This window comes from Ursus maritimus, unplaced genomic scaffold, assembly GCF_017311325.1.
Source record: "Ursus maritimus isolate PB19 unplaced genomic scaffold, ASM1731132v1 scaffold_9, whole genome shotgun sequence".
Classification (NCBI taxonomy): domain Eukaryota; kingdom Metazoa; phylum Chordata; class Mammalia; order Carnivora; family Ursidae; genus Ursus; species Ursus maritimus.
The window spans coordinates 28,201,411-28,219,871 of record NW_024427107.1 but is presented as its reverse complement, the minus strand read 5'-3'; the positions used below and the strand labels follow the sequence as shown (position 1 = coordinate 28,219,871).

Sequence of the window (18,461 nt, the reverse complement as noted above, 5' to 3'; positions counted from 1 at the left end):
CTAAAATATCCACCACATCCTTGCCTTTGGTACAAGATGGATTGTTGGGGGTAAGGAAGAAAGGAGGTTTGGATGTGACTCTAAGAAGAGAGAGAGAGGAGATAATTTCCATGATTGTGTGTGCCACTGCGTGCTAACATGTGGTCTAGGCTAGCATCTGTCATATAGCTTATAAAACTGAACTGATACATTTATCTAACTGGTATTCAGGGTGGGAGGTAACATATTCATTACAAGCAGGTGTGCAAAGACTTTCCCCAAGTACCCATTGATTTAAATGAAATGTTAGTACACCTTGCATCTCCCTTTAATACACAAAAGGGTCCACTGAAACCTCAGTCACCAGAATTGGTGTGTTAAGAAATTATAACTTTTAGAGGTAGTGGACAGAAGTACGCCTGTGAAGCTTTTGTATGCTAGGGTTTCTTTTTTTACCTCTTTGCTCTCTTACCCTTGAAAACAATGCAGGTGACTGTAGTTCCCATCACAATAAGCCAATGAAAACATTCAATGTGCCTTTTAGTATCTGAGACAGATAGTTCAGTTGGTTAGGTTAGGCCTCCCTCCCAATATCATGACTTTAATTGGTTTCCTTGGCATTTAGGGTTCAGATGAATTGAAGGTACGGAAGCCAATCGAAAGCCTTGAAACATTCAATTTCCCACTCAGGATGATATGGCTAGCTATGAGACCTGTATGCTGGTGAAAGGAGTTTCAATTCACTAATCCTTATTAATGAATAACAAACAACTCCAAAGTTCAGAAGCTTAAAACCAAAAGAGTGGCTCTCACTCAGGCTACACATCTCTCACAGACGCTTCCTGCGCTCTTCTTCATCGTTATTCCAGGCCACACTAGTGGAGGGAAAACAGGATGGCGAATCATGAATTCGCTCTTAAAGCTTCCACTTTCAGTGGCACCTGTTACTTCTGTTCACATCTCAGTGACCAACGTAGGTCACATAACCTTACCTAACTCCAAGTGTCAGGAAAGTACGATCCCGCAAGGAAAGACACCAGAATCGTTAGTGAGCAGTGCTAATGACAAGTAAGTAAGAAGACATCATAGCTGTCATTAATGCTGTCCACTGAATCAGTCTAGGGTCTGTGCTGCAGGTGGCCACATTCTCTGTTGGTCCCTCCAGGGTCTTTCTCTACCTTTCTTCTTCTTGCCCAGCCCCAGAGGATGACTTCCATGCACTGTGTCAACTGGGCTCTCTTGCCCTCTGGTTTCTGGTTGGGGATTTGGTCAAGGTGAGGCCTTGGCTAGAGATTGAAGGGTGAGAGTAGAAAGATGTCGGGACATTTATTCCCCAATCCCTCCTTGCTAGGCTGTGTTTGTTAGAGGCTGAATTCCTCTCCAGAAGGTCAACGCCCCAGGTTGGGTGACCTTCTACAGGAACAACTGTCCCCTGGGTCTTCAGGCTGTGGATAGAAATGGCTTCTCTCTGTTGGTATACCCTTGGTGCTTTACCATCCTTAGTTGGTTTCTTTTAATCTGTCCATACCATTCTATTGCAATAGAATCATCATTAATTTCTCTTCATATATCCATTTATAGGGATGCATCATCTGTTTCTTGCCAGGATCTGGACCAATATGATGGTCAGTAAAAACTCAGCAACTCTTGGATCCACATGGTGGGCAGCAAGCTGGCTGAGAGAAATGCTCGGACTCCAAGGAAGGCATATTCTGCAAGCCCGTGTAGATGTGGCCAAGGAGAATGAAGGAATAGGCAGATCTACTTAGAGCCAAGAGCCAAGAGCCATGGATGGGAGAGCTCCTCCCTGGGTATCAGAATAGAGACAGGAGTAAGGAATGTTCCCTATTTATCCCAAGGGTAGAGGGCCCTCACAATGTCTTGCCAGAATTTCTGTTGCCAGTGAATTTTATGTATCTTCTATTATTTCCCCTTAGAACAAGTGTGTTTATTGTGATCATCTTATCCCCATTTAATCATTGTATATTGAATATGTTGGGGAAATAATTTGTCTTCCTAATTAATTTGTCTCTGCTCGAGAGGACTCCTGTCTACACCTGTCAGAGAGAGTACTGTGCACCATCACCCAGAGACCCTGGACATTGAGCTTGCTACTGTGGTCAAATGGACCTGGGGATTTTATTATAGGGACAGCGTGAGTGTGCTTTACATGTGGGAGGGAGAGTGACTGAATGTTTGGTGACCAGCAGGGCGGTAGTCACCGGTGCTGTTCATTAAAAATTCCTGGCTTTCCTCCTTCTGAGCTTATGTTGGGATAGCACTTTCCTGAGCATTTGGAGTTAAACATGGACGTATTGCTTGCTTTGGCCAATGAAATGGGATGTGTGCTGCTTCTGGGTAGAAGCTTAGGAGAACCAGTGTATGATTTGCCTGCTTTCACTTTCCCTCTTCCATAGTGACTGACAGTGCCTCCCAGAGAGGCAGCTCCCTGGCATTTAGTGCAGAGTGAGGAGTGACGCAGAGTCCACAGTGACCCATGCTGGAAATGTATCAGGAGTAAGAAATAAGCCTCTGTGATTTACTAGTCTCACTGAGGTTTTGTAAGTTTCGTCACATCCTGATCCAGCGTCTCCTGGCTAATTTGTAATGAAGACAATTCTAGACAAGAGTATAGCATGTGCATAGAGACCAGAAGTTTCTTGTCAGAGTGAATGGTTTGGTGTCCAAGGGGAGTAATGTTCTTGAGAAATGAGGGGGATAGTGAGGCTCTTTAATGCCTTGCAGATGAGTGCAGATTTCATTTGGCTCCTGCAGATTGGAGAGAAGGAGGCATGTCAGTTGTAAGAGTCTGATACAACCCAAACTAGGGCAGTGATTATGGAAATAGAAAAGAAGCAAAAAATGAGGGATACTTTGGAGGTCAAATGGATGCTACGTGGTGATCAGTTGGAGGTGGGTGGTGGGGACAGTGAGCGATCCAAGATGAGTCCGCAGTAATTTGGGGGAGGAGCTTGGGAATCTTAGTTTTGCTTTGAGCTGTGTGTTTGACTTAAGAATTTTCTGCAAATGGCCAATAAGAAGTCAAGGATATGCTTGTTTGGGGCTGGTAACGCAAAAGGTGATTGACTATTTGGTTGCTGAAGTCAAGGGTGCCATATCTCTTCCTTCTCGTTCTCTCCCTCAGTGGGATGGGGGTGGTTGTGGTGGATGGTTATCAGCACATTTTTGCCTATGTTTTCTCCTCAGAAGTCTTGTAAAGGCCGGTGCTTGCCTCCAGAGAAAACAGCATTTGTCAACCCTCAGTTGTCCCATGTATTTTGGGGTATAGAAGAAATAGGAGAGGAGGGTAAATCTTTAAACTAATGAGATTATGTGAATTTTCTTCAGAGTGCATTTCAAAGTCATATATGCAATTTAAACATAGTCCTGAGGAAACCAGATTCTGTAAAAAAAAAAATTATAAGGGGAAGAAGACTAATACACTGTGGATAATTCACAAAATGACATCATCCCCGCAAAGAGCTCTTAGTTCAACTCTTACAGGGCCAGGCGCGCCTGAGATGTTTCAAGCCATACTGAAATAATGTGTTTTATCAGAGACGCAAGACTGTTGGTTCCCTCACCTCATCTGTCTCTTAGATGCTTTCTTTCTATTGTTCTTATTAACCTGAAAGATGTAGTTGTTCATTATTTTCTTCTTCTTGGATTCCTTTGGGTTCCACTTCTACTTTTTTGAATAAGATTGAATGAGTTCCACCCCAACGGAACATACCCTGACTGAAACAATATCACCACTGTGGCCATCACCAAGAATCCACACATCCGTATCAATGCCATTTTGTAGTGGGGTCTCTCAAGTGAGGTTAGCACCACTTGGGAACATGCTAGAAATGCACATTCTCAGATTTCCACACAGACTTCAGGAATCGGAAATTCTGGGTTTGGAGCTCAGCAATCTGTTTTTAACAAGGCCTCCAGATGACTCTGAAGCATGCCAAAATTTGGGAACCAGTAGGCTAGGGGGCTTCAAAGACGTAACACGTCCTCACTGGTGTGGTAAGATTTGAGGATGGTCTGCTGCTGAGCTACTAAGGAGAACAGTCACGCTAAGTGGGCGCTGTGAGCTGGAGCAAAATCACTTCTCCTTCTCTGTCTCTCTGTGCTCTAGCTTCCTCACCCTTGGGATTAGGCAGTGGGACTGGTCAGCATTTCCCGTGGAGGGACCCACAAAGTAGCATGAGAGATTTGTCAGCCAATTCTAATATTTCAGAAAACTTCGCAGAAATTTTATGTTTCCCCTCGATATGTTGTAAGGACAGACCAAAATATCCTACTTGCTAGTTCTGAGGCAAAAATAAGCAAGTAAATTGCGAGCTTTCGGTGGTCACTCATTTTCATGTTTCCAGGGCTTAATCACAGGGTCTGACCCAATGGGAGCCCTTCAAATAATGTTATATAAAAAAATTACCAACTAAGTTCTATCAAAATCAGTAAGAAAATACAGATTATTTTATGCTAATCAGAAGCTCCGATTGACTTCCCAAAGGAAGAGAATGGAGCCCATGTTTGTAAGCGTGTGTATTGACGGCTGCAGCGTTAGATTCCTACAAATAAAGGATATTCAAATAGAGGCTCGGTGGCCTCACCCCCAAACTTGGCTTGTTAGTGCTCCTATGGATGATAGCCCAGTTTACTTATTCAGAAGTCTGTGTGGTTTCGATTATTTATGATTTCTTGCTAAACCTGGATGTGGTTCCTTTGGTCCTGTTCATGCATCTGGGTCCCTGACAGGACCCTGCCGTGTCCATGTGTGCCGTGTGCTTCTTGGCAGTGCAAAACGCAGCAGCATGGCAGGGAAATCACAGCTCACAGGCTGGCGAGGGTGGTCTGGGGCCACGTGGGAGAACGTGAGGTGTGCCAGGAACCTCCCAAGCGCTTTGAGAGGGGGGTCTCTTTGTCAGAATGATCCGTCTGAGCCTATGGTTACCTCCTTCAGGCCTGAATGTTTTTTTTAAGGGGAACAGATTGAAGACCTCTCCTGCTGTGCCGGCCTGTCAGAGAGAGAGAGAACAGAGACGCCGCCTGCTGCTCCAGAAGGGAAGGGAATCAGCAGGCCACTGGTTTCCTTCAAACTCTAATTATTGTCTCTTTGCTTAGCAGGTTGTCTAATCCAATGGCCACCCTTTCAAAATCTGAACTCCAGGGTCAGATACGTGAAGGGGCAAGAGACCAGACCGAACCTTTATTAGTTCACAGAACTCCAATTCTTTATTAATCACAGCTTGCTCACAATGACATACAGGAAAATAGCACTAATGAAGAGTAAATATGCAGGCAGCAACCTTCAGGAGTTGGGATTTGGGGGAGAAACGACTTCAAAACTGCGATAGGTACTTATGGTGGGTGTCTGGTGATTCTTGGTTGGCACAATTGCCCTGCCTAGCCCCCTTAGCTGTATCAGCCCTCACAGATGGAGTAAATTTCTTTTTATTTTAGTAGGCAGGATTGCCTCACACTGGGGAAGAAAGACCAGCTTGAGTGAAAGTCCGCAGTGTTTTTGATCTTGTTCGTATGTGTGTTTTAATGCGACAACCAGCTCACAGTTTCCAAGTGGAAAAATATTCAGTAGCATCATGTACTTGTACTATAGGTAAGAGCTTAAAATGAACATCATCAATCATGGCATCCACAAATAAGCCACCTGACACATTAAGTAATTCATTCCATCAAAAGAACTTAAACTAGAGAATTAAGCCCACTTCATGAAGAGCGATTGCATGGCTGCTTGAACCATTTGAATTTGGATCTGTGTTCAGCAGTTTTAAGATTCAACTTTTTGCTTCTACCCAGACTGCTCTCAGATCTGTCTTCTCTTCCATCCCTTTCTAAAGCCAAAGCACATTTGTAGCACATAATCCAGTAGAAGCAGAAGTAAATGCTATGATTGGTGGGTTTTGTTGTTTTTCCTTAGCCTGGTTTTGTAGTTTCTAGGCAGTTAGTAGATTATGAGTGAACAAATGTGGAGGTTTGCGTGGAGTCATAATACCTGTAACCTAGGTATGGTCTTAGTCAAGTTCAGAGATTACAAAGCCGTCTAGGTCATTAGGCAATGGTGGGTTTCTAGCACCATGGACTGTCTACTGACCTCATTTTTCTGTTGGAATGAAAAGGGCAGGGAATGGAGTTCAACATGAGGGCTTCAAAAAGAACAGACCTAGCAAATTCATTTGAGTGGAAAGACACAACATCAAAAGCCTGTTACAGGACATGTAAGATTATGAAATAACTTGCATAATGCAATACTTGTATTTTTTAACAAAAATGTAAGTATTTACAAAATAAGATCCAAGGTATTTTTTAAACATCAAGCAAAACATTCTGCAAAGAGACCGCATTGAATTTTTTTTTAATTTTTGATTCTGTTTTTTTGTTTTTTATAATGAGTTCTTTTTAAACCATGTCATACATTTCCCATACTGATATCGCATGATCCATTATAATATAGGCAGGGGGATTTACTAATGGTGGGGCGTGCCATACCCTCCATCGCTTCAGCCAGAAAGTTCAACCTGGAGTTCCTTGTTCCTGCGCACCTCGGCAGCATGCCTCTCCTGGAAAACACCAAAGGGAGAAGGAACGTCACAGGGCCCGCTGTCTGCTCCACAGAGAACCAGGAAGGCCTGCCTACTCCTTACACAATACGCGTCTCACTGGAAGTCACCCAGTTGCTCGGTGTCTATGTTTAGGCATTTTTCTCATTTCACAAGAAACGACCACAGGAGACCCAGGAAGTGTCACGGAGGATCTCCCAAGACTTACGGACACTAACAACACCTTCACGCTATATTTGATCAAAACCACGATCGAAAGGTCATCTGATTAAGAGAATTTTGAATATGACAACTACCGTCTAAATCCAGAAAATAGTAATAAAACCTCACATTGTTGTTTACCTTATCATTTTTAATGGTTGTTTTTTTCCCCCCTCTTCCTGAATATTTGAAGGGCTTTATCATTGCCGGTGGATACTTTGAGAGGATTAGTTGCAGGAAGGAGACTTTTTGTATGCTTCCTAAATGCTTACGCTGTTGGTCGGCCCTTTCAAAACTTGAGTCCAAATGACCTTCCCAGCCTTACCCTCCACTCTTCTCCTATACGCACACACTTGATGTTTTTTATATAAAGGAGCTGTCTTTTCATGCAATTTTTAATGCTTGACATTCCCAGTCTTCTGTCTCTGTTTGGTCAGGATCATAAATCTACTCTTCAAAGCCTACAGCAGTTATGTCTTCCTCCACGAAGATTTTCAGATCACAAAATAAAATCAGTCTTCCTTTCCGTTCGAACACCTGCATACATTTTTGCTTATATGTAGCAGGCGTTTTATTTTAACTTCCACTATGGCCATTTCTGTTCTTGTCTTGTCTTCTATATTAAGTAGATGTTTACATATAAGCTCACCGAGGGCCAGCGCTGTATTTTCTCTTTTGTTACACTCGCTGTGCACAGCAAGTGTTCTGCATTAGGCCTATGATTGGGGGATGTTTATTTACACAGGAGGAACTGAGGGACTAAGTCTGGTTTGGGAACTGAACTTTCAGTGGGGGGAACGGAAAGGAAAGGTGGATCGGGTATTTTTCAATACACAGTTCTGTACTGAATGACTATAAACCCCTTGTCTTGCATATCATAGGTACTAAATAATTGCTTGTTGAATTGAAATTTTAAAATGCTAATGATTATTAGTATTATTTCTTTTTCTACTTGGAATATTATTTATATTGCTATTTTTCCCCCTGTAGCTCCAGAAATTTCTTCTGGCTCTATGGCTTCCCTTAGTTTAGGGACAAAGACCATGACCAGCTATAAAGTAAATCTTATCATTAAACTCTATTAATCTTAATGAGTCTCTGCTTACCATGTTCTTTATAATACTGAGCATTTATTAGGCACTTAATATGTAATCAGTTCTGCATAAATACAGATTTTTACCTATTAAGTTCCCTTCCTCCTCACAATGATCCCATGGTAGAGGTGTTATTCTGGTTCCCATTTAACAGATGAAGAAACTGAGGCACAGAAAGCCTAAGTCACTTGCCCCAGATCACAGAACTAGCAAGCGGCAGAGCTGAAACCCACCTCAGGGAGCCCGCCTCTATAGCCCAGTCTGTTAACCACTGCTATACAACCCACTGTCAGCGGAAAATAGTTACATGGAAAAACGTGACTTTTCAAATGTATGTGTTGGGAGGAAAAAGCATATAACGTCTTACACTTCCCTCAAAGATAGAATTGGAGTAAGCAGGAAGTTGACTCTAGAGAGTTGAAGGGCAATTTTATTTAATTGGTTTAAATGAGCTTTTTGTGTATGTTTAAAAGCCACGATGAGAAGGGGAAAAAGGCATATATAGGGAAATCACGTCTGACCCATTTAGAAACATCACAGAGGAAGGAGCAGGGATACAACTGGCTCTTCCTTCTTTCTGTCCCACCATTATGAGGAAAAAGATGCTGCAAAATCCTTCTCACGCAGAAAGAAACTAATTAGTGAGAGTTGAGCTCTGACAAAAATGGAGAAAAAGCCCAGACCATCGGTATACTAGAGCAAAATAGCAGAGACCCAAGCCTAAGGATTGATACAAATTCAAATTTATAACAGGGAGCATTATAATTGGTATTTTTGGGCTACCCTGGAGCACACTTCTTACGAAACTCAAAATTAGTCGTAAGGAAATGGGTTTTGCTACGGGAAAGAACGAAGAGATCTGTGAGCTTGAGTTAACGTTAAAAAAGGGAAATTAAATAAGTTCTGAGTTTCTAGGAAAAATATTATTTATTTTCAGGTATTTTAGTAAATATATTATTTGAAAACTTTGTATTCAAAACACCAAATATATAGCCATGAAATTGTAATTTGACTTTCTATCAGAATGTGGGAGAATCACAGGGCAGACATGAGGGAGTTTTTCAACATATTCTTTTTTTTTTTTTAATTAAGAGACTGCGATTGTTAGAAGTTACTAAGGTAGTTGTGATGCTCTGAGAAAGCTCACCAAAAAGTCTAGGCTATTCTTTGATAAGATGCATCTCACTATTGAGCTTCTATTATCTGTCAGGTGCTGTTGGACACTTGGAGAGACAGACTGAAACAGATCTGCGTTTACAAAGTTCCCTGCACTTCCCTCCTTCCCCCCGTCAGTATAAGGGAAGTGTAACAAATCATCTTTTAGCATTGTATGCAACTATTCCCTTTGATACGCACGCATGTAGGAAAGGAACAATTAGGGAAAATTCCGATTCCTTAAGAAAATATGATTAGAGAGACTTCTGTGCTGGAAGCCAAGAAATATGAAGTCTTCCTTTTTTTTCTTTACCTTTTAATGCCACTTTGCCTCACTAGGTATCAAATACAAACCAGGGATTTGAATTAGATGACCTAGAGTATCAGTTCCATCTATGAATTCTGTTACGTGAGTCTATTTAAGAGCAAAATGAGGTCAATCAATATCATCAAGCATTCTTTTGACAAATGGCCATGCGCTTGCAAAACAGAAGAGGGGCCAGGAGTGAGCTGTGAGTGTCAGGAAGGCATGTTTTCATACATGTCAAGATGACAGTGGTCACTGGAGAATAACCTTCCAATGGTGCTGCCAAGCCTGCTTACTGAGCAGTGTTTGATGACTGACAAAGGACTGCAGCTTTAGCTTAGTATAGAAGCTGGGACTCAAAAAGACATGGGCTCAAATCTAGACATGTGGTCTATGTAGTTTTGTGATCTTGACCAAATGGAGTAATCTCTCTAAGGACAAAGTTCCTTCGATGTGAAATGGGGACAATAACAGCATCTCTTTTCAGGGTTGTAGTTTGGATTACACGCAATAGTACACGCAAAATGGCTGCCCTACAGGGACCAATCGGTAACGGCTAGTTTTACTCCTCTTTTCCTTTCATTGTTCATTCATCAGACATGTTCAATAGTAAATAGTTACATAAATGGCGCTCATGAATCAGAATGACGCCCCCCAAAGAAAAACAAAGTCAGATGAGAAGAATAAAAGTTGACAATAGATGCAAACGAATAATGGCTGAAATCTTGATCTAAAGAGTTACATAACATCAAAATCATCCTTTAGGAAAAGAATCACAGAATCTCATTCCCTCAAACTACTTTTATTATTTTGAGCTATATCATGTGATGTGATGCGGTTGTCACTGAAATAATGGCTACAGTGTTTTCACTTCAACTTTTCTATATTGTTAGAGGTGAAATTATCAATTATACTAAAACTTCGTCTCTTATTTCCTAAGTACTGTCCTTTGTGGTTGGCTAGGTAAATTAGCTGTCAAGGTCGCCTGCGTTTTTTGCTTCTCTCACTCCTGAACACCGTGGGAAGATCCTTTGGTCTCTGTCACAATATAACGATCTGGGCAGTCTTGGCAGGGGCTAGTGAATGGTAGGGTTGTGCTATTAAAAGCAAGAGGATGTGACATCATTTGAATTAAGTGGAGAGTGTAACAAGGTTCAGTAGAAGTCCTCTCAGTTGACCTGCTAGGTTAACCAACATTCTCCAACCCCTCCATCATCCTGGTATCCCCTACTTGTTGGGTTTCTTGTGAGGCTGGGAGGCTCTGCCCTATTATTTCCACATATTTTTCCTCTCACTGGTTGAGTTACATGCTTGCTTGCAGTCAGTGATATTTCCAGCCTGTTCAGCTAGCTAGTTGAGAATTTAATTGTATGATTCAATTAAATATTGCGGTAATAGAAAATTGTGAGGGTGGAGGGAAAGCTTTGGAAATACTTGAGAAAGGAAATTATGGTCAGATATTGGATCAACTATAAAAGCGAGGGGAAATTGTAAAAAAGAAGAGTTATAAAGATCCTATATATCCATATTATTCTGCATACATCTTTAGTCCTCACCCAATTTTAAAGACATTGAAACTGTAAAACATGGCTAATAGCATATAGGTGGAAAATGGGCGAAAAAAGGGACATGGGACCCCTATTAACTGATCCATTTCTCACAAGGTGCTGGCCTACATCAAAAGATTAGTAATTGGCTGTACATTTAAATATTTGATGTTAAAGTTATGTGTTTAATGAATGCATGTATTACTGTTAAAATGATTATACCTGCTTGAACTGATTTTTCAAAATTACCCACTACAGACCCTGTTCGGGTCTGATGAGAGAGCTGTTGCTACTCATGGGCCTGACGGGGCAGGCGGTGAAATTTTCTGCAGGAAACTGTCGAGCATTAGGGGAGGAAGGACACGTTAGGGGAGGAAGAAAGTGTCTCTTTAATCCTTTCTGTGTGGCAGGAACAGGTGCTTTTTTTCTGTCTCCTGTCTCTGTTTCTGTCTCTGTCTCTGTGTCTCTTTCTATTATTCTATTCCAAGAATAAGAACATTTTAAACTTCACCAGAGTGTCAATCATAATCCACAGACTACACTTTTGAGTCCTGGGTATGACTATTTATGTCACTCAATTTGAAGACTGTTGGGTATGTGTAATTTCAATTTGAGTGACATAAACAGAGCAGCCTAGTAGCTCTTTGTGGCAGAGGCATTCCTTCTTCCACACCTGTCTCCACATTTGATTCCTTTCTGTATAATAAGCTGGAGTGTTGAGATGAGGTGTTATGAAAACAGAAGTTGAAAAAAAAGTGTAACATTCTTTTCTGAAGGAAAAAAGAACAGTTTTATGGAACAAAGATTAAAAAAATATTTAAATATAATTTATGACAACATAACAAAGCATATTTAAGAAGTCTCTAGTTCGGTAGTTCTCATCTCCTGCTAAATATTAGCACCTACTAGCAAATTTTACAAGTAATACTGATCTTTGGGTCCCTTCTCAGACAATTACAAAGAGAACCTCAGGAGATTCTAAAGGGTAATTGAGATGGCTTTGGCTTTAGGCTTTCAGTTTTGGCTAAAGACTTTGAGTCTAACATGGCTGGGTCTCCAAGAAGTTTGTGAGAATTTATCAGTGAATGACACCAAAAAAACCAAGGACACCACAGGAAGACATGCTCTGCTCGGACACTCCGTTCTCTTACTTGAGGGGTGCAGGAGTGGGGCGGGGGGCGGAGTGCTGGCAAAAGCTCACGTGGAATTGTATTCAAGTCTCCTGGCTAATTGATAAGGTCAGTGAAGCCTGTCAAGATGGTGGGAATTTAGTGTGTTAGCCTTGATGTGGATTTATTTTTACTAACATTTTTCCAGTGCTTTTGTATTTACTATCTACATTGGTCCATATGACATGTTGACTTATTCTCTAATTTTTGCTGCTAGATTATTTATTGCTGGGTTTTATATTGTCTGCATGGGGAAAGAGATGGTTAGTACATGCTCTTTGATATTACATCCCCTTCCAGGTTTCTAAGCACGTAGTCAGTACTCCATAAATACTCATTGAATGACAAACTCATTAATAGGGCTCATTTTCAGTGGAAATCATCTTTGATGCATCAGATTCCAGAATAGCTTATGTATGTGTTAGCAGTTTCATGCATTCTCAGCATTACTATTATTATTGATTGTCTTTTTAATTTTAATCTCATTGCAGTAATTTCATTCAAACAAAAGGCTAGATATTAGTAATAATAAAAAACTTACTTTGTCTTATTTTAGGAAAAAGAAAACATATTTAAAATACATCAAAAGGAAGTAAATTTGGTATTCCCTAAGGAATCTCTCCACTTTATGGAGAAGATAATAGATCTTGACTAACACTGGCCAAAGATTTCATTAGATTTGAAAAGTGTCTCTGTGGCTATGAAATACCAGGGGAAATGTGGTCTTAAAAATGATCTGTGCTGTATTATTCAGCATGGGATAGAATACTGTCAGCTGAGATTTAAATCAGAATAGGCTATAAACCCCTAGTTCTCAAACCTGGCTGAATATTGGAGTCATCTGGAGAATTTAAAAAAAAATATAGATGCCTGGGTCCTACCTCTGGAGATTCTGCAGTTTGATGTCTGGAATGTTAAGCTGTCCACAGGTTGATTATTTCCAGGACAAACTTCAATGTCTGTATGCATGTGTGTCTGAAATGAGGTGGAGACCAAATCTGGGTGAGAATGCGGAAGAGTGCAAAAACGTGCTGGGCAAGGAGTGAGTGAAGAGAAACACACAGAGAAAAAGAAATTGCCTACTAAAATCCAACACTTCGGGAAATACTAGTTAAAACATGCAAATTTCATGTACCATTTTATAATTGAAATCAAGAGGGACATGCTCTATATTTGTATATGTCTAATTTCAAAAACAGTCATGGTCCTGGTTGTCGATGATACAAATCTTGCACTGGATACTAAGGTCTAATGGAAAATCCTGGAATATGACCAGCATGCCCCATTCCTAGCAACTCCACTTGATTTTTTTTTTTTTTTTTGGTCCTGGGATTTGAGATGGTTGAGTCATAATTATCCAGAACAGAATACATGGTGGTCTTCTGCTGTCCATGGTACCAGCACCATTCAGCAAGAATCTCCTTGGTTGTGCATAAACATGGGAACTGAAGGCAAATGGAAGAAGACTGAATGGTTCAAGGTGAAGGGTATAAAATTTACCCAATGGAACTTTCCTCTCTGGCATCTCAGCAAAGTGCTTGCTATGGTACCACCATGTGCAACATGCAGAGGGTCAAAGTGCTACCTTCAAATTCTGACCCGATACACTTAGGTGAAGCACAATGACATTGTTCTGAGAGTGTGGAAACACTAGTTTATATAAGTAAATTAAATTTAACAAGCTTATATAAGTAAATTAAATTTTAACTTTAAGGTTCTGACCAAGGCATTCAGTGGCTCTCCGTTCCTGCCCAGGTCACCTAGAACTTTCTCTACACACCTCGGAGAGCCTCAGTGTCCTGTTGCTGTGTCAGAGCCCCTGCTGGGTTCTGACACAGCAGTGCTTTCAAAAATTCCTCAAGAGCACAGATGCCCACCAAAATCTCCATGGAATTAAATGTATATGTTTTCAGGGTTTACGCCTAATTTCCTTTGGTTCTGGCCTGATATTTGTAATCAGAGAATGGGAGCGAAAACAGAGGCATCAGAATAGATGAGAACATCAGAATAGGGTTGCCTGATCCTTAGATGAGATGGGCCAATTCTAATAGAGGACATGAGGCTTCCTAAGAAATACCCAGAAAACAGGAGGCTCATCTTGTCTAGACTCTTAATGCTCTGATGACAGGGACAGTCCTACTTCTCTCTCTAGTGCCGACATGTCATAGCACTCAGTACTGGTGCAGGGGGCAACTGCTCAGAAAAGGCCTGAGGCATTGTTTCTCAAAGATCATATTTCTCAACGCTTCATCCAATTTCTGGAGATGGACAAAGCTACACTATTCACAGCTATACTCTACATTTTCCAAGGAAAGTTTTCTGGGTGGTGGTGGTGGATAGATAGCAATAGAACTCACAAAAGGGAAAGAGAGAACATTTTCCAGAGTATCTCCAGCACTGCTCATTCTGATTGAAGGGTTGGTGAGAAGAAAGGCATCAGGATATCAGAACTTTGGGAAATGAACATCCCTTACTAGCTCCCCTTTGCTTTGGTTTCATGGAACGTTATCATACCCTGATTTTCCATGTGGATTTTCCTACGTGGAAAGTATGGGCATCCCGTTTTTTTATAGATATTCTGTCCTTTTGTGACAAATGTATTTTTCCAAATTAGTTATATATTTAGCATTACATTTTAATTAAATAGTGAAGTAAATATTGAATGTATTATTTTATTATATATTATTGTTACTTATTAATATTATATATTTGTATGGTATATTTCATATTTCCAATTTAATATTTTTTCTATTAGATTAGATCTTCAAGTTTGTACAGAAGTCGTTTCTATACTTGAAAAGCATGGATCAGCCTCCCTGAATCCATTCACTGCTAAAAAATCTGACACAGTTCTAGCTTTAATGTTGGATTCCTACTCCTTTACCATGGTGCGGTGCCCACGAAGTCAATGCTACAATGGGAGAACCTGCCTGAGGGGTTGGCTGTCTCTGCACTTGAAGCAAGTTTTGACTAAGTCTCTGGTGCCCGGGCATTTGCGAGCTCACCCAGCTGTGTGCCTATGAATGCATGCTTACGCCCAGAAGTTTGTCGGGATTACCTTTTCCTGCAGACGTTCAATAATAGCAGCTAGATTAGCCTCACGGTTTTCTTTAATTTGTTCCATTTTCAGGATCAGCTTTTCCTCCGCCATTTTGCTGAAGTTGTTGTTCTCCTCCAAAGCCTTCTGAAGGACTTCTCGCTCGTGTTCCCTCTTCTCTGCCAATTGCTTCAGCACCTGGGCCTCCTGAGACTGGGGAAGAAAAATATATCCATTTTAGAATCACCGACACACAAACCTGGCGGAACAATGGGCTACTGATTCGAGAGTGTTCTTCTCAAATGAACACTACTTCTAGCCTTGAGCACTGTTGCCATTCAGTACTCATCTGCACGGCTCTTAGAATTTTCTATAGAATGTGGTTAGCTGGGAGATGTGGTTAGCTGAAATTTCAGCTGTGAATTTTTTGGATGCACTGTCTTAGAAGAAGCAGTTAACCCCGACTGAGGAGTTTTTGTTTTTTAGAGGAAGTTGCTGCTAAGCATTTATGCAGCCAGGGATGCTGCAATTAATCACTGGATAGCAGCATCCATCGAAGCCTAAGGAAAATATGGGAAGATGGGGGCAAGTTCTAGTCTTTTCCCTGCCCCATTTTTTGATCAGCAGTAGGCTGAGTCCTGCAGTAAGCTTTTCGACTCTAGCCAATCAAATCGCCAAATTCATTTTCTCATTTTATTCCCCCTCCCCGCCCCCAACCTGCTTGTTTTTCTTTCATTAGACAAATTCTCTTTGGAGACTTGTGAACAGTGCAAAGTTCATGTCCACTTGGCCACAGAAAATAGAAAGCCCTTTTCTGGCCTCCTCTTGAACATGCTGAGGTCACCTGGGTAGTCTTTGAAACCCTGTGGTTACTTAGTGGTTAGAGCCGAAACATCAGAGCCAGGCGCACCCCAGCCAGCAACCCCCCCCCCATTTTGTGCACTGTAACTCTCCTGCGGCATCAGGAGGCTGTTGGACTGTGCACAGTGTAGGTTAACAATCACTGAGGTGCTTGATAAAAACGCACAGAGGTCTGGTAACCATACCCCCAAAATCCTGATTCTGTGGTTCTTTCCTAAGACCAAGGAATCTTTACTTTTGATAAGCTTCCCTTGTGAGGCTAATGCAGGCTATTCACAGAATACCTTCTGGAAAATGCACTGGCGTGGCCGATGGTGTCAAGCCTGTGTTGGTGACCTGGATGTGCTATTTAACTTGGTTTTTTCCTCCATAAGATGCAGCTAAAAGAAGTCTTACTCAATAGCGAGCTGTCCAGGTTTAAGACTAAATTATTACACACTCATTGTTCCTGGGTAATGCGTTAGGACTGGCTGGTGCTCTGAAATGAGCCTTCACAGAGTAACTGTAAATGTGAACACCTAAACAAGGGCAGATCAAAACAATATTTCACGGCTTGTCAAATATCGATTACTATTAAAAGCATTAATAGGAAACCATTTTAGTTAGCAGTGGTCATGGGGTCTCACAGGAGAGATCTTGGTACGTAAACTCTATGAAGTTCGACGGGAAGAAACTTCCCTTGAGATACAATTCTACAGGAATGGTAAAATCAGGCAGCCTTAAGAGTCTTCGCTGATGCGCTTATTCTGAAGCCTATCGGGAATAGGCCTAGTGGCTCCCTGGAGATTAGAACATTTTGGGAACTAGCCCCATGTCTTCTTCTAACCCCCAAACGGTTTCTCTGGTGTCTTTGGTAGACTCATCACATTCTTGCTTTGTTGTAGCTTACAAAAAACCCAGCATGAGAAAATAACAAGAAAATGTTAACACAGAATAAATTCAAAATCAAATAGAGGCTTTTGGGAAGAAACATGAAAAAATAATTTCTAGCTGGTTCGTCCGCCTGCCTGTAGGTGGGACTCTTGGTAAAGCGTCTTACATTGATTTTGCTTCTTTACTGCTACTAGGACTACTGAATTGTGACAGAGACACACTGACTACAGATGTGTGTGTGCGTGTGTGTGTGTGTGTGTGTGTGTGTGTGTAAAGTTTCTCTCTGATGGGCTCCAGGGCAAGGGCCATGTGCCTGCTGTTCTCTGCATCAGCTCACAGAGAGAGTTACCATGGGTCGGTATCAAGGGGCAACTGAGGAACTGTTAATTTTCAGGTGCTCAAATTTACGGTGGCACTTTTAAAATTGTGTTCTAACTTACAGTTTGTATTTGCATTCGTGATTTTCTTTTGTGAAAGACCTGAAGACAGTCTGGAGACACCCGGGGAATAGAAATGAGGAGGGAAGCCCTGGGGATTCAAAGGGGAATATCCCAGCAGGTACCTTTTCAAATGTCTTGCCTTGGTGGGGCACGTTTGGTCTGCGTGAACGAGCACTCCCACAGGCCCCAGCATCAGCGACGGAGAGAGGCCCATTGCCTAACTGGGTGGAGCATTTGGCTCCGTTTGAGGCGCCTCAGTTAATGGCATTAATACTTTGGCAGCCCCGGGGCTACATGAGACTACCCAGCATAGACGGCAAGTGTTTCTTCAGCACAATTAATGGGGTGAAACAGAAACAGAACGTTTCTCCCGAGTGTTGTCTCGTGAGGCCTCTGCTAAATGATGAAGACCTGCCAGGCCAGGCCACTTCAGGGCTGTTCCTTCCTGTCGTGCCTTCTCTTATATAGAGAGAAGGTTATAGTCACCATCGTCTCAACTCACTCATTTTTAGGACCTAATGATTACCTGTGTTTCACATATTTAAAGCTCATATTCATTAAAAAAAAAATACACGACATGAAGTTGATTATGGAAAGAACTCCACACTGAGAAAATACTTATGATGGCGCCCTCTTTTGGTTTCTCCTCACAAGTACTCAACTCTTTTTTTTTTTAAGATTTTATTTATTTATTTATTGGACAGAGAGACACACACACACACACACACACACACACACACACACGAGAGAGGGAACGCCAGCATGGGGGAGTGGGAGAGGGAGAAGCAGGCTTCCCACCGAGCAGAGAGCCTGGTGTGGAGCTCAATCCCAGGACCCTGGGATCATGACCTGAGCCGAAGGCGGATGCTTAACAACTGAGCCACCCAGGCACCCCAACAAGTACTCAACTCTTAAACACATTCTTCTGCAGAGCTAATAGTCTTGGGGTCTTTACCTCAGTTCCTAAGGGCTCCGTAATTCCACTCCTGAGACAGTCATACTCCTTTTTCTTTCTTTTGCAGCCTAGCACCCAGATATCACTGCCTACAACTTCTCTGACTTAACTCTTGGGGAGAAATTGATTCTCTTATATATACACCTTAATCTCCCAGGGGCACTTGGGTGGCTCAGTTGGTTGAGCCTCCAACTCTTGGTTTCAGCTCAAGTTATGATCTCAGGCTGGTGAGATCGAGCCCCTCACCCGGCTCCACACTCCGTGGGGAGTC

General features: G+C 41.7%; 1 protein-coding gene across 1 annotated transcript in view; it reads right to left on the bottom strand.

Annotated features, from left to right (window-relative positions):
- Positions 1–5,185: 5,185 nt before the first annotated feature.
- The window catches only part of STMN2 (stathmin 2), a 50,001-nt gene continuing 36,725 nt past the window's right edge, over positions 5,186–18,461 (bottom strand). Inside the window, exons 4-5 of the mRNA XM_008689079.2 lie at positions 15,083–15,274; positions 5,186–6,551 (exon numbers count right to left, since the gene is read on the bottom strand). Of these exons, the coding sequence (XP_008687301.1) occupies positions 6,492–6,551; positions 15,083–15,274 (252 nt within the window). The 3' untranslated portion in view covers positions 5,186–6,491. The remainder of the gene's footprint in view (positions 6,552–15,082; positions 15,275–18,461) is intronic.